We start from the raw sequence: 25,082 nt of genomic DNA on the forward strand, positions 1-25,082 counted from the left end.
CCCAGTACTGTACTCCCTGGGACTTGACCCAGTGGGAGAGGGGCGGTGGCAGAGATATCACACCATAGGAGAACGTCCAACCTGGCACCCCCCACAGTCTAAAGCAGCCTCTATCAACTCTCTGGGTCGGAGACTCTGTGATAAAACCCAGTAAAGGAGTAGTGGGGTCCGAGATACTACTGACTCGAGATCCAGAACACCTTAAGGGAAGTCATAGTGACCCAAGGGAAGAACCCAGAGAAGGCACAAACTTCCGAAATCATGGGAAAGAGGGATAATACTGGAGCAATTAATGCCCACAACCCCACAACATCAGAACCTGATAAAACAGAAAATCAGAGATTTCTAGAAGATCAATTCAGGAAAATAACTGTAGAAATAATAGAGGTGCTTCGAAAAGAACTCAGAGAGAGCCAAAAAGAGATAAAGGATGCAATTAATGAAGTAAAGGCCTCAATTCAAAGCACAAACAACCGATTAGAACACATGGAGAACAGAATCTCGCTCTTAGAAGATGAGCAATCCAAAAATGAACTCATAGTTTCTAATCTAGAAAAAAATATCCGACAGCAGGAATCTGATATTGAAGAAATATGGGCCCATTTTAAGAGAGCTAACCTAAGAATAATTGGAATAGAGGAGGGAAAAGAAAGTGAAACCAAAGGGATCAACAATCTCTTCAAGGAAGTAATAGCAGAAAATTTTCCAAACATAGAGCAAGAGGTTGATACAAAGGTCCAGGAAACTTATAGAACTCCCTTTAGACAGGATCGGAGAAGAGGATCCCCACGCCACATAATTGTCAAAATGACCAATGTGGAAGCCAAGCAGAGAATCTTAAAGGCAACAAAAACAAAGGGCCAAGTGACATTCAGAGCCAAACCAATTAGAATCACTCCAGACTTCCCAAACCAAGTCATGAGAGCCAGAAGGGCTTGGAGTAACATATTCCAAACTCTGAAAGAAAACAACTTCCAGCCAAAAATTTCCTACCCAGCAAAACTTTCTATCAAATTAGATGGAGAAATAAGAAGCTTCCATGACAAACAGAAACTGAAGGAATTTATGTCTTCAAAACCAGCACTAGAGAAAATACTCAAAGAGATTAACTACAAAGAAGAAATAGGTAACACACACCAGAACCAGAGAAACAAGAGTTTCCATCCAACAGACAATTAAGATTGGTTATCTGTGGAGATTCATTATTTATGTTAGTCTTTTACCTATCTCTAAAGGGTATTGTTTGCCTTTATTGTTGTTAATTTTTAGGATTTCTAGTGGGAATATTAATATACCTTCAGATATAGCAATTGGAAATATTTTATCCCATTCTATTAGTAACTGTTAACTCTGTTTACATTGTCTTTGGATATACAATTTTTTTATTTTTTAGGGAGTCTGTATACTCCTCTGTTGCCTGTGTCATTGAAATCATAACCAAGAAATCACTGCCAATTTCAGTGTTGTGAGGTTTTATGACCCAGATTTTCTCCTAAAAGTTTATAGTCTTAAGATTTGTATTTAGGTCTATTATCTATTTTGAGTTAATATTTGTATATGGGATTAGGTAAGGGTCCAATTTTATTCTTTTCCATGTAATTATTATTTTTTAACAATATTTAGTTAAAAGATTATCATTTCCACCACCAAATGTTCGTGAAAACCTTGTCAAAAATAACTTGACAATATAGGGAAGGATTTAGCTCTAGGCTTTTATTTAACTCCAATGGTTTATATATCTGCCTTTAGAATAGTACTACACTGTTTCAATTATTGTAGCTTTATATGGTTTGAAATTAGAAAATATATATCTTCTAGCTTTGTTCTTTTTCAAGATCGTTTTGGGTACCTAGACTCCATATTCCATATTAGGATAGATTTTTTTCTGAAAAATAAATATATAAATATATGATAGTTTCACCTAAAAAATAGAAAAAAATATTCTCTGGTAAGAAAGAAAGCAAAAAGAAATATTGAAATGTTATCTTTAAGTCATCAAAAGCTTGGTATCAGACAAATGAAACTGTTATGTGAGATTATCATTTTTAATTTTAGATAAATTGCCATAATACTAGATGTCAACTACTAAGCCAAGCATGGGAGGGAGGGATAGGGAGAGAATGGGGTGGGGATTGGATGGGGGCTGACTGGGAAAAGTGCGCATGTATGTCTACAAAAGTATGTATCCTACTATGATGTATGAATACAGTGCACCAATAAAAAAAATAAAAAAATAAAAAAGAATAAAAAACCAGGCAGGGGCGTAGCTGGGAGGTCAAATACCTCTGGATTCCATTCCCAGACCCGCACACACACACAAAAAAAAGACAATTGACTGGTGATAGGTATATGGAGGTTCATTATGGTGGCCTCTCTACATTCACATATAATTGGAATTCTTCACAAATTTTCTTTAAAAATTCTTCACAAACTTCTAGACAGTGGGATAGTAGAGTTACCACATTTTTAGTAATGGAGAAAAATGAGACCACCAAAAGGGCCATGGTGAAGTACAAATATGGCAGACCCATAAGTTGAATACCCTGCAAGGGAAAACTATGCATACTGGAGAGACAAATGTCTTTGCATTTTATTAAGGGAAAATGGCAAGGTGGACACAGTATGTTTAGTATGAACCTAAACTGGTGGGAGGAGAGGGAAACTGCTAATAAGTTTATTTATCTGCATAAATACAGAGAGAGATATGGAATAATAACCAGTAAGCTACTGATAGTGGTTATATCAGGGAAGTACAATTAGGAGGGAAAAATGATACTAGGTTTAATCCACAGTACAACAAAACAAACAAACAAAAACAGGCTTCCAGCAGCTCTCACAGTCCTATCAAGTACAGAGCCAGTATATAAAAAGGCATTAGAACAAGCAAAACAAAATTAATCACCCCACTTCCTTAGGTACTAAAGACCCATGGACTCAGCTGGGCGTGGTGGCGCACGCTTGTAATCCCAGCATTCAGGAGGCTGAGACCTGGAGGACTGTGGTTCGTGGACAGCCTCAGCTACTTAGTGAGGCCCTCTGTAACTCAGTGAGACCCGGTTTCAAAATAAAGAATAAAAAATAGGGCAGGGGGTGTAGCTCGAAGGTCAAATGCCCTTGGGTTCCATCCCCAGATCTGCCAAAAAAAAAAAAAAAAAAAAAAAAAGACCCATGGACTCCTGGGATGAGCCCAATAAAACACTATTTATGCCTCAAAAAGGAAAAAAAAAGATACTATTGCTTCTCCAAAAATTTTATTATGGAGCCAGGCGTGGTGGTATACACTTGTAATTCTAGCATTTGGGAGGCTGAGATAGGAGGATCACAGATTTGAGAACAGCCTCAGCAAGTAATGAGTCTCTCAGCAACCTAGTTAGACCCTGTTTCCAAATAAAAATAAAATAGGCCTGGGAAGTGTAGCTCAGAGGTAGAATGCTCCTGAGTTCCATCCTCAGTACACACACACACACACACACACACACACACACACACACACACACACACACTATAAACAAACATATAAAAATGTTGAAACAATTTTAAAATAAATACCAACATACTTACCAACTAAACTTTACATTATAAATCTATCCATTCTTCTATTCACCTATCAATTATTTTAAAAATATATTTCTGCATATGCTGCAGACATGAGTACTCTTATTCCAAATTTTTTAGAAATTTACTAAGTACAATTAAATTTATGGTATTTTTTTTTGGAGGTACTGGGAGTGGAACCCAGGGGCATTCTACCTCCAAGTAACACTCCCAGCCCTATTTTTGATTCTTTATTTTGAAACAAGGTCTTGCTAGGTTGCGGAGGGCCTCACTAAGTAGTTGAGGTGGGCCATGTACCACAATCTTCCTGTCTCAACCTCCCAAATGCTGGGAGCCACCATGCCCAGCTAAATTTATGGTATTTTTCCTTTTGAAGTAAAATCTATACAACATAATGCACAAATTTAAATATATCTTTGCTATTAATATATAGAACATTATCTTCATCCCAGAAATTCCCTCATAACCCTTTCTAGTCATACCTTCACTTTTGAGACTGGTACATGGAAGTTCCTATGGGGGGGGGGGAGAAAGAAAGAAAAATGGTAATTAACATGTTAGGAGTAACTAAAAAAAAATACTTGTTAGTACAATGCCAAATGTAACAGTCAATTCTGTTTTAACTTCACCTTCCTAGAGCTAGCCCAATTAATGTTTTTTTTTTCCCTTCTTCAATACAGGGGATTGAACCCAGGGCCTTTCACACACTTGGCAAGCACTGAGTTACATCCCCAGCTGTTTATATACTTTTTATTTTTTATGGTACTGGATAGTGAAGCCAGGAGCATTCTATCTCTGAGCTACATCCCCAGCCCTATTTTTTATTCTTTTTTTTTGAAACAGGGTCTCACTGCTAATGCTGGCAGCAAACCTGCAATCCTCCTGTCATAGGCTCCCAAGTACTGGAATTACAAGGAGTCACCGTGTCTGGCTTCCTTTTTATTTAGATATGAGACAGGTCTCACTAAGTTGTCCAGGTTGGTCTTGAACTGGTAATCCTCTTGCCTCAGCCTCCTAAGTAGCTGGGATTACAGGTGTGCATCACTAGGCCCAGCATATTAATATGCTTTATTCACAATAAGACCTCAGGTTTCCTAACTTTTTATGCTAATATATACAACTCTAACAATCTTTGTGTTCTGATCTCTAAATTCACAACAGATTAGAAATTAGAAATGGAAAGAGGAGCTGCTAAAGGATGTGAAGAAAAGATAAGTGATCACCTGACCATTGTGCAGAGTTTAAAAAGCCATAGAAAGCAGATATAAAAATTGAAATACATGAGCTGAGTGTGGTGGTGCATGCTTATAATCCTAGCATTTGGGAGGCTGAAACCGTAGGGCTTCACTAATTAGCTGAGGTTGTCCTCAAATCCCCAATCCTCCTGTCTCAGCCTCCCAAATGCTGGGATTCAATATATATATAAAATAGGGTCTTACTAAGTTGCTGAGGCTGGCCTCAAACCCATGTTCTTCCTGTCTTAGCCTCCCAAGTATTGGGATTGTGAGTATGTGCTACCATAGCCGTCCACATTTGGTATTTTCTTGAACTCAGCCCTACATGCTTTTTCCCTTGGCTGATTTTTAATCTGCATCCTATCTTTGAAATAAAACAAGCCAGGTATGGTGGCACGTGCTTCTAATCCCGGTACTTGGGAGGCTGAGACAGGAGGATTGCAGGTTATCAGCAAATTAGTAAGATCTTGTTTCCAAATAAAAAATGAAATAGGTTTGGGATTATAGCCTAGAGGTCAAAGGCCCCTGGATTAAATCCTAATACCACACACACACACACACAAAAGAAAGAATGAAAGAAAAAGAAAGCTGTAATCATCAATATAATAGTTTTCAGTGAGTCTGGTGATTCCTTATACTGAATTATCAAGTCTTGAAGGTAGTATTGGGGACCACTAAACTTGCAGTTGGTACCAGAAGCTGATCTCAGAAGAGGTGTCACATGAACTTTTCTAACAGCAGTTGTTAAAACTCTCAAAGCAGGTGTTAAAAGTGAGGACAGGCAGGGCGTGGTAGTGCAAGCTTGTAATCCCTGCGCTTGGGAGGCTGAGACAGGAGGATCTCGCATGTTCGAAGCCTGCCTCAGCTGGCTTAAGAGACCCTGTTTCCAAATAAAATGTAAAATAGGCCTGGAAGTGTAGCCTGGAGGTAGAAGGCCCCTGGGTTCCATGGTTCCATCCCCAATACCACCAAAAAAAAAAAAAAAGTGAGGACAGTCTAGTAGATTGTGATTGTGACCCCGCCCCCCAACTTCTTAGTTGACTTAACTTCTTGTGACAGTGCTATTATTTTTCTTTTCCTTTTTTTTTCTTTTCTTTTGGTGATGGTACTGGAGATTGAACCCAGGGGCATTCTACCTCCAAGCTATACCCTCAGCCCTTTAAATTTTTTCTTTTCTTTTTTTTGGACTGGGGATTGAATTCAGGGGCATTCTACCTCTGAGCTACACCCCCAGTCCTATTTTTCATTCTTTATTTTGAAACAAGGTCTTGCTAGGTTGATGAGAGTCTCACTACTTGATGAGGCTATCCTTGAAACTGCAATTCTCTTGTCTTAGCCTCCCAAGTACTGGCATTACAAGTGTGCGCCACTATGCCTGGCATAGTAGAGCTAATTTTTTTGCAGGTCTGGGGATGGAACCCAGGGGCATTCTACCTCTGATCTACATCCCCTGCCCTATTTTTTATTCTTTATTTTGAAACAGGGTCTCACTAAGTTGTGGAGGGCCTCACTAAGTAGCTGAAGCTGCCCACAAACTGCAATCCTCCAGTCTCAGCCTAGTAGAGCTATTTGTATACCTGCCTTATGCCCACTACTGGCCTCTGAGATCTGAGTTCTGTAATCTTCCATATCTATATACAACTACTCATAGTAGTTACAGGTGTGTCAGTATACACTAGCTAGATTTCAAGAATCATACAGCTGGGTGTGATGGGGTATGCTTGTAATCCCAGCATTCAGGAGGCTGAGACCGGAGGATTGCAGTTCATGGCCAAACTCAGCTACTTAGTGAGGCCCTTTGCAACTCAGTGAGACCCTGTTTCAAAAATAAAGAATAAAACATGAGCCGGGTGTGGTGGCGCACACTTGTAATCCCTGCGCTTGGGAGGCTGAGACAGGAGGATCGCACAGGTTCAAAGCCAGCCTCAGCTACTTAGTGAGGCTCTCAGCAACTTAGTGAGACCCTGTTTCCAAATAAAATAGAAAATTGGTCTGGGAGTATAGCCTGGAGGTAGAAAGCCTCTGGGTTCCACCTCCAGTACCACACACACACAAAAAAGAATAAAACATAAGGCTGGGGGTGTAGCTCGAAGGTAGAATGCCCCTGGGTTCCATCCCCAATACCGCAAAAAAAAAAAAAAAAAAGATATATATATATATACATATACACACACACACACACACACACACACACACACACACACACACACATATATTTTTAAAATATATAATGTACACAAATAAAACTGAGGGTTTTTTTTCCATTTTAAATAGCATGGATAGCAACAACTCTAGCACTGTGTAATATTTACCTTTGTTCTGAAAGAGCATCTGCAGGCAATGACTGATGTACGAGAGCATGGTCCACAGTCTCCTTCATGGCAGAGCTTTTCACAGGTATGAATGAAATCTTAAATACAAATGAAAAGAGCTGGAAATGAAAATTGCAGCTACTCATTTTCATACTCCCCAATTCACTAGCAACAGTAGTCTTCCATCTCTATATCCTGAAATTCCAGGAGAGTTGAGGGAAGGATATAGTTAATGCCTCTTTCCCCCAATTTCCCTTCACTTGGTGGGCTAGGCCTTTTCAGACAAGGACAGAGCCTATCATTAGTTACTGGAATATATTCTAGGATGCATACTGCTTTGCTTAAGTCAAAAAGTAGATCTTCTGACTCTTTCCTTATGCCTCAAGTTACCAAATTAGACTCAGTTCTCCTTAAAACTGTAGCTATGGATGGCCACAGGGGTTACAGGCCTGTACCACCATGGCTGGCTTTATATTTTATATTGAAACACAGTCAAATTTAGTCTCCCTAAATTACTGAGGACATTGTTAAATTGCTGAGGCTGACCTCCTACCTGCAATCCTCCTGTTTCAGTCCCCCAAGTACTGAGATTAGAGTTGTACACTACTATACCTGGCAAGATATATATTAATAACTGAAAAAAAAAGCTGGGCGTGTTGGTGCACACTTGTAATCCAGTACTTGGGAGTCTGAGACAGGAGGATCACAGGTTCGCAGTCAGCCTCGGCAACCTCATGAGGCCCTCTATAGCTTAGTGAGACCCTGTTTCAAAACAAAACATAAAAATAAAGCTGAAAGTATACTCAGAGGTAGAATGCCCCTGAGTATAATACTTAGTAACACACACACACACACACACACACACACACACACACACACACACACCTACCTGATAAAAGTTGGATAAAAATACACATGGTATAAAGGCATTTAGGAAAAATAAAAAATTAGGTATTTGTAGTGAAAATACACAAGTATATAAACACACTAGAAACTGGCTAGAAAACTCTGCACCCATTAGTTATTTCTAGGAGTAAAGAGAAGAAAGTATACAGAAAATAACTCAATTTTTGTCTGTGTATTTCTGTATTATTTGAATTTTCAATAATGAGAACATGTGAGCCGGGTGTGGTGGCGCACACTTGTAATCCCAGAGCTTGGGAGGCTGAGACAGGAGGATAGCACAGGTTCAAAGCCAGCCTCAGCTACTTAGTGAAGCTCTCAGCAACTTAGTGAGACCCTGTTTCCAAATAAAGTATAAAATTGGTCTGGGAGTATAGTCTGGAGGTAGAAAAGCCCCTGAGTTCTACCCCAGTACCACCAAAATAATAATAATAATAATAATAATGTGAACATGTTACATTTTCATCAAAACTTTTTTTTTTTTTTAATGGTGGTACTGGGGATTGAATCCAGGAGCATTCTAACTCAAGCTACATCCCCCAGCCCGATTTTTAAATTTTTATTTTAAAACATAATTTTGCTAGTTTGATTAGTCTCACTACTTGCTGAGGCTATCCTTGAATCTGTGATCCTTCTGTCTCAGCTTCCCAAGTACTGGGATTACAGGTGTTAGCCTGGCTTACTTTTCATTTTGAAACAGGGTCTCACTAGGCTGATGAGAATATTGTTGAGACTGTCCTCGAACCTGCAACCCTCCTGTCTTGGCCTTCCAATACTGGAATTACAGGCGTGTGTCACCATGCCTAGCCAAAGCCATTTTTTTTTAAATAAAAAATTTAACACTTCCTCCTCCCCAAAAAAATTCTACTTTGGGGCTGGGAATGTAGCTCAGTGGTTCAGGACTTGCCTAGTATGCGTGAGGTCCTTGGCTCTATCCCTCTAACACTGAAAAAAAAGAGAGAGGGGGGAGGGGGGGGAGGAGAGGGAGAGGGAGAGGGAGAGGGAGAGAAAGAAAAAACCAAAAACCCTGCTGAGGTATATCAGTTACTTTATTATCCCTTGGCCTGGTCTTGTTCCATCCCAAGGTATGTTTTTGACAGTTACTAGACTTGAGTTTGCTCAAGTCTCCTTGTATTACACATATCCTGAGCATCAGAGTAGGACCGGTTATTATAACAAAAACTCTTACAAAATTGACCCATTCCCTTTCTGAAAAGGGAAGACCTGTATCATTCTTTTTGACTTAGAAGTCATTTGATCTCCATTTCATAGATACATATTTATGTCAGGTAGTAAACCGCACCAGGTTGCTTGTAATCCCAGTACTTGGGAGGATGAGACAGGAGGATAGCCTCATCTTAGTAGTGAAGCCCTCCACAACTTAGTGAGACCTTGTTTCAAAATAAAGAATAAAAAAATAAAGCTGGAGGTGTGGCTTAAAGGTAGGATGTCCCTGGGTTTAATCTCCTCTTCTGGGGAAAAAAAAAAAAAAAAAAAAACCAAGAGAAAATTGATTTCCTAGTGCAGCAAAAGCAAGTATTAAAATGTGAAAAGAAAGCCAGGTATGGTGGTGCATGCCTGTAATCCTAATCCTTGGTCAGTTGAGATCAGGAGGATCACAGATTTGCAGCCAGCTTCAGTAATTCAGTGACAATCTCAGCAACTTAGCGAGACCCTGTTTCCAAATAGAAAATAAAATCAGTCTGCTCATGTAGCTCAGAGATAGAATACCCCCAGTTCAACCTCCAGTAAACACACACACACACACACACACACACACACACACACACACACACACAGAAGAAATCATTTTTCATTTCTCCTTTCTGTAATTTTATTTATTGGTACTGGTTATTGAACTGAGGAGCATCCTACCTCTGAGCTATATTCCCAGCCCTATTTTATTTTTGCGGTACTGGGGATGAAACCCAGAGGCATTCTACCTCCGAACTACACCTCAAGCCCTATTTTTTATTGTTTATTTTGAAACAAGGTCTCATTAAGTTGCAGAAGATCTCACTAAGTAGTTGAGGCTGTCTGCAAACCGTGATCCTCATCTCAACCTCCCATATGCTGGGATTACAAATGTGCACCACCATGCCCGGCTTATTTTATTTTGTTTAATCTTTTTTGGTACTGGGGATTGAACCCAGGGGCATTCTACCTCCAAGCTACAGCCCCAGCCCAATTTTTTATTCTAAGTTGCAGAGAGCTTCACCAAGTAGCTGAAGCTGGCTGTGAACCTGTGATCCTCCTGTCTCTGTCTCCCAAGTACTGGGATTACAAGTGTGCACCACTACATCTGGCTTATTTTTTATTTTAAAACAGTTTCACTAAATTGTGGAAGACCTCTCTAGGCTATTGAGGCTTGCTACAAACCTGTGATTCTCCTGTCTCAGCCTCCCGAGTACTGGGATTATAGGCACGTGCTACTACGCCAAGTGCGCTTTAGTTCTTTAACATCTTATTCACAGAGAAACCATAACCCTCCATGTATCTCCTCACAGTGGACCAGAATTGGCAAAAAAATATCTGAACTGGAGAGATCACTTGGGTAAATGTATACTTCTGCAAGTATATTTTGAAGAAAAAAACCTATACAAATTTGATCCTAATATTTAGAAGAACCATTTTTTGTGTGTGTGTGGCACTAGGGATGAAACCGAGGGACATTTTACCTTCAAGCTATACCCTACCCCTATTTTTTTTTTTATTCTTTATTTTGAAACAGTCTCACTGAGTTGCAAAGGGCCTCACTATGTAGCTGAGGCTGTCCACGAACCCTGATCCTCCTGTCTCAGCCTCCCAAATGCTGTGATTACAAAGCATGCACCACCACACCCAGCCCCTTTGCCCTTTTTAATCTGTAACAGGGTCTCATTAAGTTGTTGAGGCTGACCTTGAATCTATGACCCTCCAGTCTTAGCTTTCCTAGGAGCTTACCTAGGAGGCTTTACAAGTGTGTGCCAAAGCACCTGACTTTAATAACTACTTTGCTAAAGTGTGCCTGCTGTCAAACATTTAGATGAATATTTTTAAAACCAGATTTATGCTCATTACTTACCTGAGGAACCACAAGGCAGAGGCTTGCCACACACTTTTCCACATGAAGGAACAGGATCCATGCATGTTTTCCGACTGCTACTTCCAAGTTCTAGTAACTGGCTGAGAGGAGTTTGGCCACAAGGGCAACAGCGTACAAGATGAGGGAGCCGCGGGCAAGGCTGACAGGGTTGAGGGTGACATACTTGAGAACACGTATGACTCCCACATTTCAAGTCTCTGTTAAGAAAAAACAGGTGATTACATAACCGCTGCATAAAATTCAGCTAATTCTAATTGAGGGAAATGTAAAGCCTTACTTGCCACAAATCTTTAAACAGCCGAAATTCCCAAATCCATCAGATTTTCCTATGTCTGTTCCACATAACACATCTCGGGAGGTGCTGCCACAGTAGCATACTTGAGGACACAATTTCAAAACCAACAGATTAGTAACCTTTATGTGCTCTTAAAACAGTCCCAATAATCTCGCTGGGTGTGGTGATAGCCCCTGTAATCCTAGTACTTGGGAGGCTGAAACTGGAGGGATTACGGGATTGAGGCCAGCCCTATTCCAAGACCTTTGTCAACTTAGTGAGACCTTGTCTTAAAATGAAAAAATAAAATAGGGCTAGGGATGTGGCTCAGAGTTAGAATGTCCCTGGGTTCAATCTCCAGTACTACAAAATTAAAAAAAAAAAAAGAAAAAAAAAATTCCCAAAGTCGGGCATGGCGACTCACACTTGTAATCCTAGTTCTTGGGAAGTGGAGACAGGAAGGAGCACATGTTTGTGGCCAGCCTAAGCAATCTGTGAGGCCCTTCACAACTGAGACCTTGTATCGAAAAATAAAGAATAAAATAGGTCTGGGGGTGTAGCTTGGAGGTGGTACTGGGGTTCCATCCCTAGTACCTCCTACACAAAGAAAATTCCCAACAAATTATAAGAAAACACAAAATGCTCTTCATTTTTGTTGATCAAATCTGATATAGAACTGAATGTGCCAATTTATATATCAGCTCTAAGACTCACTAAAGAGCTTTATTTATTTTATTTTATTTTTGGTAGTACTGGGGGGTGGAACCCAGGGGCTTTCCACCTCTGGGCTATACTCCCAGCCCTTAATATTTTATTTGGAAACAGGGTCTCACAAAGTTGCTGATAGTCTCACTAAGTAGCTGAGGCTGGCTTCGAACCTGTGCGATCCTCCTGTCTCAGCCTCTCAAGCGCAGGGATTACAGGCAGGCGCCACCATGCCCGGCTACTAAAGAGCTTTATACAAGAATAAAAAAGGCTTTGTTAAACTCTTCCAATATCCCATGATGCCTCCGCAGCACATCCGAGAACAGCATTTGAGTGAAGCAAGGCCTAAAGCAAGAGAACACTCTCTGGTCCATAAGACCACCATGGACTGTGAGACATTCTGCAGAGCTGTCACAGGAGATGGATAATCTAAACTTGGTCACAGTGGTAGAGGGGAACACACCCAAATAACCCATCTTCATGCCAACGCAAGCAGCACAGATTTGATAGTTCCTACATTGGAGTTTATATAAAATGCTTGAAAAAAGTTCGTTGTTATTGTTAAATATGAAGTAATCATGTTTGAGTATTAGCACTGAATAAAAAGTTTCAGATAACTTGAGCCTTAAAAAAATTTTTTCTTTTGCAGCACCGGGGATCCAACCCAGGGCTTCATGCATGTTAGGCAAGTGTTCTACCACTGAGCTGTATCCCTGGCCCTTACCTGAAATTTTTTCTTTTTTTGGTACTGGAGATTGAACCCAGGGGCATTCAAACTATACCCCCAACCTATACCTCCCTTCTTCCTTCTCTCCCTCCCTCTCTTTCTTTTTTGAAATAGGATCTTGCTAAGTTGCTGAGGCTGGTCTTAAACGTGAAATCCTCCTGTCTTAGCCTCTCAAGAACTGGGATAACAGACATGCACTATTATACCTAGCTTATTTGAGAATTTTAGAAAGAGGGTCTCTTAAGCCAGCAAGGCTAGCTTCGAACCTGCCCGATCCTGTCTCTGCCTCCCAAGCGCAGGGAATTACAAGCGTGCGCCACCATGCCCGGCTTTATTTGAGAATTTAAGGAGTATGTATGTTTTTGATATATGAATAACAGAATGGGGTTAATTTGCATAAATCCACATAATTTTATCATAATTTCACATTTTTAGTTTATGAGTGATTCAGATGACTACTTACACAGAAAAACAAAACCAGATGATGTAACATTATAAAAGCATTTATTTATTTGTTTATTTTGTACGACTGGAAATTGAGCATATTCCAGGCCCTTTTTATTTTGAGACAGTGTCTGAGCAAGTTTCCCAGGCTGGTCTTGAACTTGCAATCCTCCTGACTCAGTCTTGTGAACAGCCAGGAATATAAGCATGTGCCACCATGCCCTGCTCAAATATTCAAATCATATAATTAAAAAATGAGCCAGCTGGGTGTGGTGGTGCATGTTTGTAATCCCAGTATTTGGGAGGCTGAGATGGGAGGACTGAGGTTCGAGGACAGCCTCAGCTACTACTTAGTGAGGCCCTTTGGAATTCAGTAAGACCCTGTTTCAGAATAAATAAAAAATAGGGATGGGGGTGTAGCTCAGAGGTAGAATGCCCCTAGGTTCTATCCCTAGTACTGCCAAAAAATAAAAAAATTTAAAAAAAGAGCTGGGCATGGTGGTGCATGCTTATAATCCCAGTACTTGGGAGGCTGAGATAGAAGGATCTGGGTTCGTGGCCAGCCTCAGCTACTTAGGCCCTCTGAAACTCAGTGAGCCCTTGCTTCAAAATAAAAAACAAAAAATTGGGCTGGGGTCCTTGGAGGTACAATGCCCCTGGGTTCCATCCCCAAGTAACACACACACACACACGTTTCTAGTAAAACATTAGAAATAATATTTCTAAATCAGGTGCAGTGGCACACACCTGTAATCTTAGTACTTGGGATGCTGAGACAGGAGGAATGATGGTTTGAAGCTATTTTCAGCAACTTGGTGAGACCCTGCTTCAAAATAACAAATAAAAGGGGTGAGGGTGTAGCTCAGAGGTAGAATGCCCCTAGGTTCAATCTCCACTACAAAAAAATAGTTTAAAGCCAGGCATAGTGGCTTACTCCTATAATCCCAGTCCTTGGGAGGTTGAGACAGAGGATCACAGGTTTGAAGCCAGCCTCAGCAATTTTTTTTTTTTGCGGGTCTGGGGATGGAACCTAGGGGCATTCAACCTCCGAGCTACACCCCCTGCCCTATTTTTTATTCTTTATTTTGAAACCGGGTCTCACTGAGTTACAGAGGGCCTCACTAAGTAGCTGAGGCTGTCCGTGAACCGCGATCCTCCAGGTCTCAGCCTCCCGAATGCTGGGATTACAAGCGTGCGCCACCACGCCCGGCCAGCCTCAGCAATTTAGTGAGACCCTTTTTTATTTATTATTTTTTTAGGTGAATAAAATTTATTTCTTATTCCCACTACATATCCAACATAGACCGGCAGGAAAAGGTCTCCTCTTTTAATCATTCAGGGATGAATGACAACAAAGACTTTCTCATGACATTCACATCTGCTGGCAGAAGCTATTAGTAAATTACACGAACTGCACACTGAATTTCAGAGCATCTTTCAGGGGACAGAGGAGGCTATCTCTGCTCACCTAGACTGGGTAAAAGCAAATCACATGGCCATGTTTACTTTACCACATGTCTGAAGAGAAGAGATAGAACAATATTTGGTGAGCAATAACAATGCCTATCACTTTTTAATTTATTTATTTCTACATTATGAAAGACTACTTAGTGTCAAGAAATGTTTCAAGGACTGAGAAAATAGGAGTGAGTTGATATGGTTCTATCCTCATAAACTTTATGTTCTAATGCTCGCATCGTATGTCATAAAAATACATGTGATGAAGAATTTCAAAGCAAGAAAAGTGAGAAGAAATAGTCTGGGTTGGAGTGAAAAGGCCCTGGAGCAGGAGCCTATGTAGTATTTTTTTTTGTGTGTGTGTGGGTCTAGGGATGGAACCCAGAGGTATTTGACGTCCAAGATACACCTCCTACCCTATTTTTTAATCTTTATTTTGAAACAGGGTCTCACTTAGTTGCAGAGGGCCTCACTAAGTAGCTGAGGCTGTCCGCGAACCAGGATCCTCCGGTCTCAGCCTCCTAAATGCTGGGATTACAAGCGTGGGCCACCACGCCCAGCTTGCCTATGTAGTATTCTTGCCAAATACCAAGGTAACTGTGTTTGGAACCTAGTAAGAAACAAAGAGAAGCAGGAGATGCAAGGTAATGGGGAGGTAGATCATATCTCATAGGAAATGCTACACCATGAGAAAGACTATTTTAAGAAGTGAGACAGAAACAGACTCTGTGTTGTAAAGAAATGGACACATAATCAAATTTATACTTTAAAGGTTCCAGATTTGGGAAGAAGGCAAGGTAGAAGCAGAGAAACTAGTTGGAATCTCTCTACTCAAGTAAGAAAGGTACTTGGACCAAGGTAGTTTTGTTTGCAAACAAACAGACCCATGACATATTCCAGCAGTGAGACCTGTATTAAAACAAACAAAACGCTGGGTGTGGTGGCACATACTTGTAATCCCAGTACTTGGGAGGCTGAGAAAGGATTGCAGGTTCGTGGCCAACCTCAGCTACTTAATGAGGTCCTCTGCAACTTAGTGAGACCCTGTTTCAAAATAAATACATGCTGGACATGTAGCTCAGATATAGAATGCCCCTGAGTTCAATCCCCAGTACTGCAAAAAATAAAAAGTAAAATAAGATAAAATAAAATAAAATAAATGGGGCCGCTCGTGCTTGGGAGGCTGAGACAGGAGGATCGCACAGGTTTGAAGCCAGCCTCAGCTACTTAATGAGGCTCTCAGCAACTTAGTGAGACCCTGTTTCCAAATAAAATATAAAAAAGGTCTGGGAGTATAGCCCAGAGGTAAAAAGCCTCTGGGTTCCACCCCCAGTACCACCAAAAAAAAAAAAAAAAAAAAAAAAATGGGGCCGGGGATATAACTTGGACATACATGCCTCTGGGTTCTATTCCCAGCACAGCAAAATAAAGTAATTAAATAAAGAAATAATACACACACACACACACACACACACACACACACACACACGTGCGCGCGCACACACTCACACAGGGCTGGGAGTATAGCTCAGAGGTAAAATGTCCCCAGGGTTCAATACCCAGTACCAGCAATAGTAATAATAATATTCTTAAAACAGTGTATGAAGTAGAACCAAAAACTTCCACTGAGATATGAGAAGAGAAAACCTTATGTCACTGAAGACATAATCTCGACTCTAAATTTTTCTTTTTCTTTTTTTTTTGTGGTACTGGGTATTGAACTCAGGGACATTCTACCTCTGAGATACAGCCTAACCCTTTTTATTTTTTGTTTTTGAAACAGGGTCTCACTAGGCTGCTGAGAGTCTCACTATGTTGCTGAGACTGTTCTCGAACCTGTGATCCTGTCTCAGCTTCCCAAGTTCTGGGATTACAGGTATGTGCCACCACACCTGGCTTAAACTCTAGCCTCTTACATTTACATTCCATCTTGTAGTAAGTACACATGAAACTTCATCCCCTGTTCTAAAACACATTCATTTGTCCAAAAAAGACTTACTCAACAAGTTAATATAGATGCAAGAAAGTTATCTGTGGAATCAATGAATTGGTAAACAAACCCTAGCAACTAGGAGCTTCTGTGAGTAGGTTTTTCTTTGCTAAGTTCCTACTCAAACAGAACAGAGGTTTTGTTTAGGGATAATGGACAGTTGTGAGTAAAAGCTACGGGGCAGAAAACTGTGACAATAAAAACAAAATGGAGCTCCTGGTCCATCAAGAAATAATCTGAATACAATATCAAAAATCTCTGTTCCTAGCTGGGTGTGGTGGTGCACGCTTGTAATCCCAGCATTCAGGAGGTTGAAACTGGAGGATGATGGTTCATGGACAGCCTTAGCTACTTAGTGAGACCCTGTTTCAAAATAAAGAATAAAAAATAGGGCTCAGGGTTTAGCTCGGAGGTCAAATGCCCCTGAGTTCCAGCCCCAGACCAGAAAAAACAAAAATCAAAAATCTTTATTAGGCCAGGTGTGGCAGCGCACACTTGTAATTCCAGCTTTCGGGAGGCAGAGATTGGAGAATCACGGTTCACAGATAGCCTCAGCTACTTAGCGAGGCCTTTTGCAACTCTGTGAGACCCTGTTTCAAAAATAAAAAGACGAGGGCTGGGGATGTTGCTCGCAGGTAGAATGCCACTGGGTTTTATCTCCAGTACTGAAAAAAAAAAAAAAAAAAAAAAAAGGGCTAGGGGTGTAGCTCAGAGGTAGGATGCCCCTGGGTTCCATCATCCCTGGTACTGGGGGGGGGGGGGAAGCTTTGTTATACTTAGGCACAGGAGAAAGAACTATGAGTTAGTGTTAGGAAACTGTCATAGCTGGCTGACTAGTATTGTAAGCCAAGCAGTCTGGAGGATTTATTCTGTTATCAGTCTTAATTTCTTTAACATTTTATCAATACATGAATATTTACTAAACCTCTATATAAGGGAAAAAGGGATCCTAGAAGAATTACCACTAGACAAAATAAACTATATACCTGTGACCCAAAATAGTCTATTAGACATTCAATGCAGACAAATAGTCTTCAATTGGGTTTAAAAATTAATACACATGAACAGGAAGAGACTGAGATTTACATAAATGTGTATGAAAAAGACGTGGGTGATTTAGCTGAGTAAAAGTACAGTGTAAAGCAATACACTGGCTATAGCTGGGCATTGGTGGTCTGTGCCCAATCCCAGCTGCTTGGAGGCTGAAACAGGAGGATCATTTGAGACCAGGAGTTCAATGCCAGCCTGGGCAACAGAATGAAACTTGGTCTCAGGAAAAAAAAAAAAAAAAAACGAAGAAGAAGAAAAGAAAAGAAAAAAAAATAACATAATTTACTGATTCCTTATGTCAAATAATGAACATTTGGTTGCTTGTAGTTTGGGGTTCTGTGTGTGTGTGTGTGTGTGTGTGTGTGTGTGTGTGTGTGTGGTGCTGGGGATAGAACCCAGGGGCATTCTACCTCTGAGAGACACACCAGCCCTATTTTTTTTTTTTAATTTTTTACTTTTTCTTTTTGGTGGTACTGGGCATGGAACCCAGGGACTTTCTACCTTTGGACTATACTCCCAGACCTATTTTATATTTTGTATGGAAATAGGGTCTCACTAAGTTGCTGAGAGCCTCACTAAGTAGCTGAGGCTGGCTTTGAACCTGTGTGATCCTCCTGTCTCAGCCTCCCAAGCGCAGGGATTACAAGCGTGTGCCACCACGCCCGGCCTTTTAATTCTTTACTTTAAAACAGGGTCTCATTGAGTTGCAAAGGGCCTCACTAAACAGCTGAGGCTGTCCTCAAACTGTGATCCTCCTGTCTCAGACAGGATTATACGTGTGCGTCACCATGCCTGAATAGTTTGGAGTTCTTCTGCTTCTAAACACATATTCCTATAAAAGCCTGTGACTTACACAAATAGCAAAAAGTGGGATGGCTTAATTTTATAAGAAACTGTCCAAAGTGGGTGTACTATTTTGCATATCTGTCAGTATAAGTATCAGTTTCTCCATACTTGCCAACATTTGGTCATTACTCTCTTATTTTAGCCATTCTAATAGGTATGAATAGGTACCTCATTGTGGGTTTCGGTTTTTTCTCTCTTCCCTTTGACCTTCCTTCCTCATCGTTTTTTGTAAACCAGCTTTATTGTAAAACAAGTCACATACAAGACAATTCCAGAAAAGCTTATAAACATTGTTAGTTGGTATATACACCACTTACCCTGATTTAGTATGACCCGGCAAGGCTGGCATTGACCACCATGGCACAGCTCAGCACAGTGGTGCTGACCACAGTTCAAAATGTTCTCACACGGGTTAGAACAGTGGACTGAAGCAGCCTGGCCACAGCGAACTGTGTGCCTGTAAAGACAGTTATACAATATAAAGGCAACATCAGCCTAAAAGTTCCTGTTGTAACAATATTCACTGAAAACCTAAATGCCAAACACTATGTGAGGCACAAAATAATGGACCTTAACAGGATAGTCTCAACATTTTTTTTTTTTTCGCAGTATTGGGGATGTAACTCAGGGGCATTCTACCTCCAAGCTACACCCCACCCCGAGCCCTAGTTTTTGTTCTTTATTTTGAAAAAGGGTCTCACTGAGTTGCAAAGGGCCTCATTAAGTAGCTGAGGCTGTCCGTGAACCAAGATCCTCCTGTCTCAGCCTCCCAAATGCTGGGATTACCAGCGTGCACCACCATGCAGGGCTAGGATCAACTTCTGATTCTGTCACCCACTGGAGAGGTTAATAAAAATCTTTTGTCATGTTGGCATTTCACTTGAATACGTAATCTTGTAATCTCACTGGGCACACAACTTCTTAATTGCTTAGAAGATGATAAAACAGGATCAGGGGCATCACAGGAAACTATTGTTTAAAGAAAAGTACTACAGTTGGCTTTTTGTAACTATGAGTTCTATACCTAGATTCAACCAAGAGTAAATCAATGCTATTTTTTTTAATCGTGTCTGTACTGAATATGTGTATATTTTTTTCTGCTGTCATTCCCTAAACAATACAGCAACTAGTTACACAGCAGTAACGTTTCATTAGGTAATATAAATAATATAGATGATTTAAAGTACAGAAGGATGAGTGTGGGCGATATGTAAATATGTCATTTTATATAAGGGATGTGGGCATTTGTAGATTTTTACCCTTGGGGGCTCCTAGAACCAATCTCCAGAGATACAAAGAAATACCTTTTTTATACCAACCATTTACTTATATCTACTTATTCTTTTATTTTAGGAATTTGCAAGGAAATCAAACATGTGGAAACTGAGGTTTATAGATCATAAATTTGGAAACTGAGGCAATTCTAACTTTACCTGGTGCGTCCACATTCACATGTTTTAGTCATAAAAGCAGGGCAGGGTGGGCAGGGTCCAGGATGGCAGAGACTGAAAAAGAAAGGCTTCAATGAATAAAGCATACCTATGTAACAAGACCAAAGCAAAGCTTCTTCAACAGGGTCCTACTGTGAATATGGCAACAAAGAAACCTACTCTGAAATGTCTTAGTATTTCACTAAAGCTGGTTAAGCTATTTCAACAAAGAAACCAACTATATTTTTATGTAGAAAAAAAGTACAGCTGTATCATCTTGGTATATTTAATCAGAAAAATAATTCCAAGCCAAAATACTGATTTTATTTGGGTCTGAGAGTCAAAAGATGACATTTTTCAAAAGTGGCCTTGCAACAGTGTGTGAAAATAAAAAGAACTTGACATTCTTAGTAGTACAAAGCTTACTGAGCATGTGGGAGGCCCTAGATGTGATTTCCAACACTGTTAAAAAAAAGTGGGGAGGGGAAGGCTGGAACTGGAACGTGGCTTAGTGGAATGTGGTTGCCTAGCATGCAGAAGTCCTTGGGTTTAGTACCTAGCATTCAAAATAAGTAAGTAAATAAACACAAACAAAACCAACTGTTATTCAGGTGTCTGACATATATGACCAGTGGAATCCTATTTAAGGTCAGAATCTGAGTGAAGTCACAGAGCTCAAATCTACTTGGTCCATAAAAAGCACAGACATCTTTCGATAAGCTGGTGAAAAGAGGCCGACTACGGGAGAGTAAAAAGGTAGACATGAGAGAACAGCACCCTGGTAAACAACAAAGGGAGAGAGAAGGAAAAGAAGCCATACAGGTCAGAATCAGACCTCCCAACAGAATGCTTCTTATAAAAACTCTATGATAGACCAAAAGAAAAATATTACATGACAGAATTTATATATTCAAATAAACACTGCCCTATTCAAAGCAGACACTCTGATAAATTATACACTGATTCAGAAACACCACTACTTAAAACATTTTTTTTTTTGTGTGTGTGTGTGTGGTACTAGGGATGGAACCCAAGGGCATTCTACTTCCGAGCTACACCCCCAGCCCTAGTTTTTATTCTTTATTTTGAAACAGGGTCTCACTGAGTTGCAAAGGGCCTCACTAAGTAGCTGAGGCTGTCTGCAAACTGTGATCCTCTGGTCTCAGCCTCCCAAATGCTGGAATTACAAGCATGTGCCTGGCTTACTTACAACATTTTGGAAACTTCTACAATAACTTTTTTTTGGTGAGGAGAATTCTAAGTGATGGCAAAGTGCAATCCTAAGGGAATTAAAAGTCAATCTGTGCCAAATGTGGTGGCGTATGCTTGTAATCCCAGCATTTGGGAGGTGGAGACTGGAGGATCATGGTTCACAGACAGCCTCAGCTACTTAGGGAGGCCCTATGCAACTCAGTGAGACCCTGTTTAAAAAAAAAAAAAAAAACCACTAAAAAAATGGAACTGGGGTTGTAGCTCAGAGGCAGAATGTTCCATCCCTAGTACCGCAAAAAAAAAAAAAAAAAAAAAAAAAAAAAAAAAAGTCAATCTGTGAGCCAGGTGTGGCAGAGCATGCCTGTAATCTCAGTACTTGGGAGGCTGAGCCAGGTGGAGTGTAAGTTTGAAGCCAATCTTGACAAGGTAGCAAGGCTCCTGGCAAATTTGTGAGATCTGTTTCCAAGTAAAAATCAAAACAGGGCTGTGGGTGTAGTTCGAAGGTAGAATGCCCCTGAGCTCTATCCCTACCACCATAAAAAAAAAGCCTAATTATCTACATGGGTAATAGAATTAAAACAAAACAAAACAAAACAAAACAGGTGTGCCTAGAGAGTAGTCTGGCTGAGATTTTTTAAAAATATTATTTATTTATTTATTTATTTATTTATTTATTTATTTATTTATTTATTTATTTATGGTACTGGGGGTAGAACCCAGAGGCTTTCTACCTCCGGGCTATCTTTCCAGACCTTTTTTATATTTTATTTGGAAACAGGGTCTCACTAGGTTGCTGAGAGCCTCACTAAGTAGCTGAGACTGGCTTTGAACCCGTGCGATCCTCCTGTCTCAGCCTCCCAAGCGTAGGGATTACAAGCATGCGCCACCACGCCCGGCCTAAAAAATTTAATGAATTAATTTATGTTTATTTTTTTTGTGGTACTGGAGATGGAACCCAGTGGTTCTCTACTTCTGTACTATACCCCCAGACCTATTTTATAGTTTATTTGGAAACAGAGACTCACTAGGTTGCAAGAGCCTCACTAAGTAGCTGAGGCTGGCTTCGAACCTGCGTGATCCTTCTGTCTCAGCCTCCCAAGTACTGGGATTACAATGTGTGCCACCACGCCTGGCTCTGGCTGGGATTTTTAACTTTATGTGTGACTTGCCAGTGCAAGTGATCCTATTTTTTGTCCTGTGGACTGATCCCAGGGCCTTGCATATATTAGGCAAGTGCTTTAATGCTGAGCCATATCCCTGGCCCTTCTGGTAACTCTTAATAAGACTTAAACTCTGGAACCAATCCAGAGGTGACTTGTTTTTGGAGGGGAAAGTGGTACTGAGGATGGAACCCAGGGGCTTTCTACCTCCAGGTACACTCCCAGACCTATTTTATATTTTATTTGGAAACAGGGTCTAAGTTGATAAGAGTCTCACTAAGTAGCTGAGGCTGGCTTTGAAACTGTGTAATCCTCCTGTCTCAGCCTCCCTAGTACTGGGATTACAAGTGTACACCACCACTAGGTGACTCATTTTGATAATACTCACAAGAGACATAAATTTAGCATGTTTCTTTAAACATAAATATCATTATTTAATAGTTACATTTTACAGATATGCTTCAGCCCTTTCAGGAGAAACAATTTAACTTTATAGATAAACTGCAAATCAATTTATGAGTGACTTTGGGTAATTTCAAATATCTCTGAGGCCTGAACTCAATTTCATATTTCCTTAACTTTTAGAGCAGAGTTTACAATACTGGCTATGTATTAGAATTACTTGGAGAGCTTTTTTTTTTCTGGTACTAGGGATGGAACTCACGGGCACTGTACCTTCAGGCTACGCCCCCAGCCCTATATTTTAGTCTTTTTTATTTTGAAACAGGATCTCACTGATGTGCGAAGGGCCTTGCTAACTGAGGCTGTCCATGAACCGTGATCCTTGATCTCAGAATGCTGGGATTCAAGCATGCGTTACCACGTCTGGCCTCCTAGAGAGCTTTTAAAATTATAGAAGTTCTGAGGGGCGTGGTGGCACATGCTTGTAATCTTGGAAGGCTGAGATAGGAGGATCTTAGGTTCAAGGATAGCCTCAGCATTTCTGGCTTTGAACCTGCACGATCCTCCTGTCTCCGCCTCCCAAGCGCTGGGATTACAAGCATGCACCACCACGCCCGGCTGATCTGTATCACTTTTGATGTTCTCTGGTAGCCACTACAAGGGCCCATTTCTGCTAAAGATTTTGGAAAGGTAACATTTATTACTGAATTTACTTAATTTGCTAGTTAAAAGAACGAATAATTTAAGTAAATAGGTCCTGCAGGAAGAACCTAAGCAAGCAGCTAGAGAGGGAAGCAGCTGATTTCTAAGCAAGTCACAGGCCTCAGTTTTGCCCAGAACTGAAACAGCTCTACTTCGTTGACCATTCCTGCTCACCACCATCACTTTACTTTGATCACAAGACCCTTGTTCTAGTATTTACCTCAGCTACAAGCAACAGAAGCACTGAGATAACACTCTGAGATGTTTTACCCTTAGATCTGGGTAATAAAGCAAGAATTACCATTTTTTGACCACTTGGCAGACTCTGTACTAAGCCTCTTGGGTGCGTTGCTCCATTCATTCATTCATTCATTTATTTATTTTTCTGGTACTGGGAACTGAACCCAGGGACATTCTACCTCCAAACTACACTTCCAGTACCCACCCCCCCTTTGTTTTGTAACAGAATCTCATTAGATTACTGAGAATCTTGCTATGTTGCTGAGGCTGTCCTTGAACCTGTGATCCTCCTGTCTCAGCCTCCCAAGTACTGGGGTTATGAGTGTGTGCCACCACATTGGCTCATTTGTTTTTCATAAAACCCTATGAGGTAAGTATTATTAATCATATCATTATTTTACAGATGCAGAAACTCAGGCTTAGAGAAATTATATAACTTGTCCAAAGTCAAGTAACTAAATGACTCAAATATAGGATTTAAGTCTTTTGAGTCAAAGCCTGCAGAAACTGATTTGGAACTGATCAACTGTTTAAGATTGTGGATTTCTCTTATTATTAAGAAAATGAATACATTATAAAGCCGGTTATTTATTTCTTTTATTTATTTTTGTGGTACTGGGGATTGAACCCAGAGGTATTTTACATCTGAGCCACACACTCAAGACTTTTTTTTTTTTTTTTTTTGGTGGTACTGGGGTTCCTGGAAGCCCTTCTACCTCCGGGATACACTCCCACGGGCTACACTCCCAGACCTATTTTTTAACTTTTTTAAAATGTGGAAACAGGGTCTCTTAAGCCAGCAAGGCTGGCTCCGAACCAGGGCGATCCTCCTGTCTCCGCCTCCCAAGCGCGGGGATTACAAGCATGCGCCACCACGCCCGGCTGATACTTTTATTTTGGACCAGGGTCTCACTAAATTGCAGAAAGCCTTGCTAAATTGCTGAGGCTGGCCGAGAACCTGTGATCCTCCTGTCTCAGCCTTCCAAGTCCTGGGATTACAGGCATGTGTCACAGTGTCCGGCTAAGCTGACTATTATAAGGATTCATATCCTAAAAATACTGTCAGACAGGATTCTACACAATTGCCTTTCCCTAATCAAAAAGCTATTCTATACACTCTCTTGGATCTGGATATTACTGGGGGATCAAATACTTGAATTTTATTTTTTATTAGAAGCCAGCAGTGAAATACCATAGAAGGAACACTGGCTTTGGGAACCAGCCCCAACATATCCTAGCACTGTGATGCTAGGCAAGATGTTAGGTCTTTCTAAGCCCCATCTGTAAAATGAAGATGATAAAAAAAAAACAAAACCCTAACATCATTAGGCTATGCAACCTTATGTAGAGTG

At 40.5% G+C, this 25,082-nt stretch overlaps 1 protein-coding gene across 1 annotated transcript in view; it reads right to left on the reverse strand.

The window, feature by feature from the left end:
• The window catches only part of NFX1 (nuclear transcription factor, X-box binding 1), a gene marked incomplete at both ends in the record, with an annotated part of 77,126 nt that overhangs the window by 29,365 nt on the left and 22,679 nt on the right, over nucleotides 1-25,082 (reverse strand). The window contains 6 exons of the mRNA XM_080708519.1: nucleotides 4,038-4,068; nucleotides 7,103-7,200; nucleotides 11,070-11,287; nucleotides 11,368-11,467; nucleotides 18,902-19,041; nucleotides 20,018-20,089. Coding sequence (XP_080564645.1) covers nucleotides 4,038-4,068; nucleotides 7,103-7,200; nucleotides 11,070-11,287; nucleotides 11,368-11,467; nucleotides 18,902-19,041; nucleotides 20,018-20,089 — 659 coding nt within the window. The remainder of the gene's footprint in view (nucleotides 1-4,037; nucleotides 4,069-7,102; nucleotides 7,201-11,069; nucleotides 11,288-11,367; nucleotides 11,468-18,901; nucleotides 19,042-20,017; nucleotides 20,090-25,082) is intronic.

The sequence above is a fragment of the Muscardinus avellanarius genome (assembly GCF_963383645.1).
Source record: "Muscardinus avellanarius genome assembly, chromosome: 13".
NCBI lineage: Eukaryota > Metazoa > Chordata > Mammalia > Rodentia > Gliridae > Muscardinus > Muscardinus avellanarius.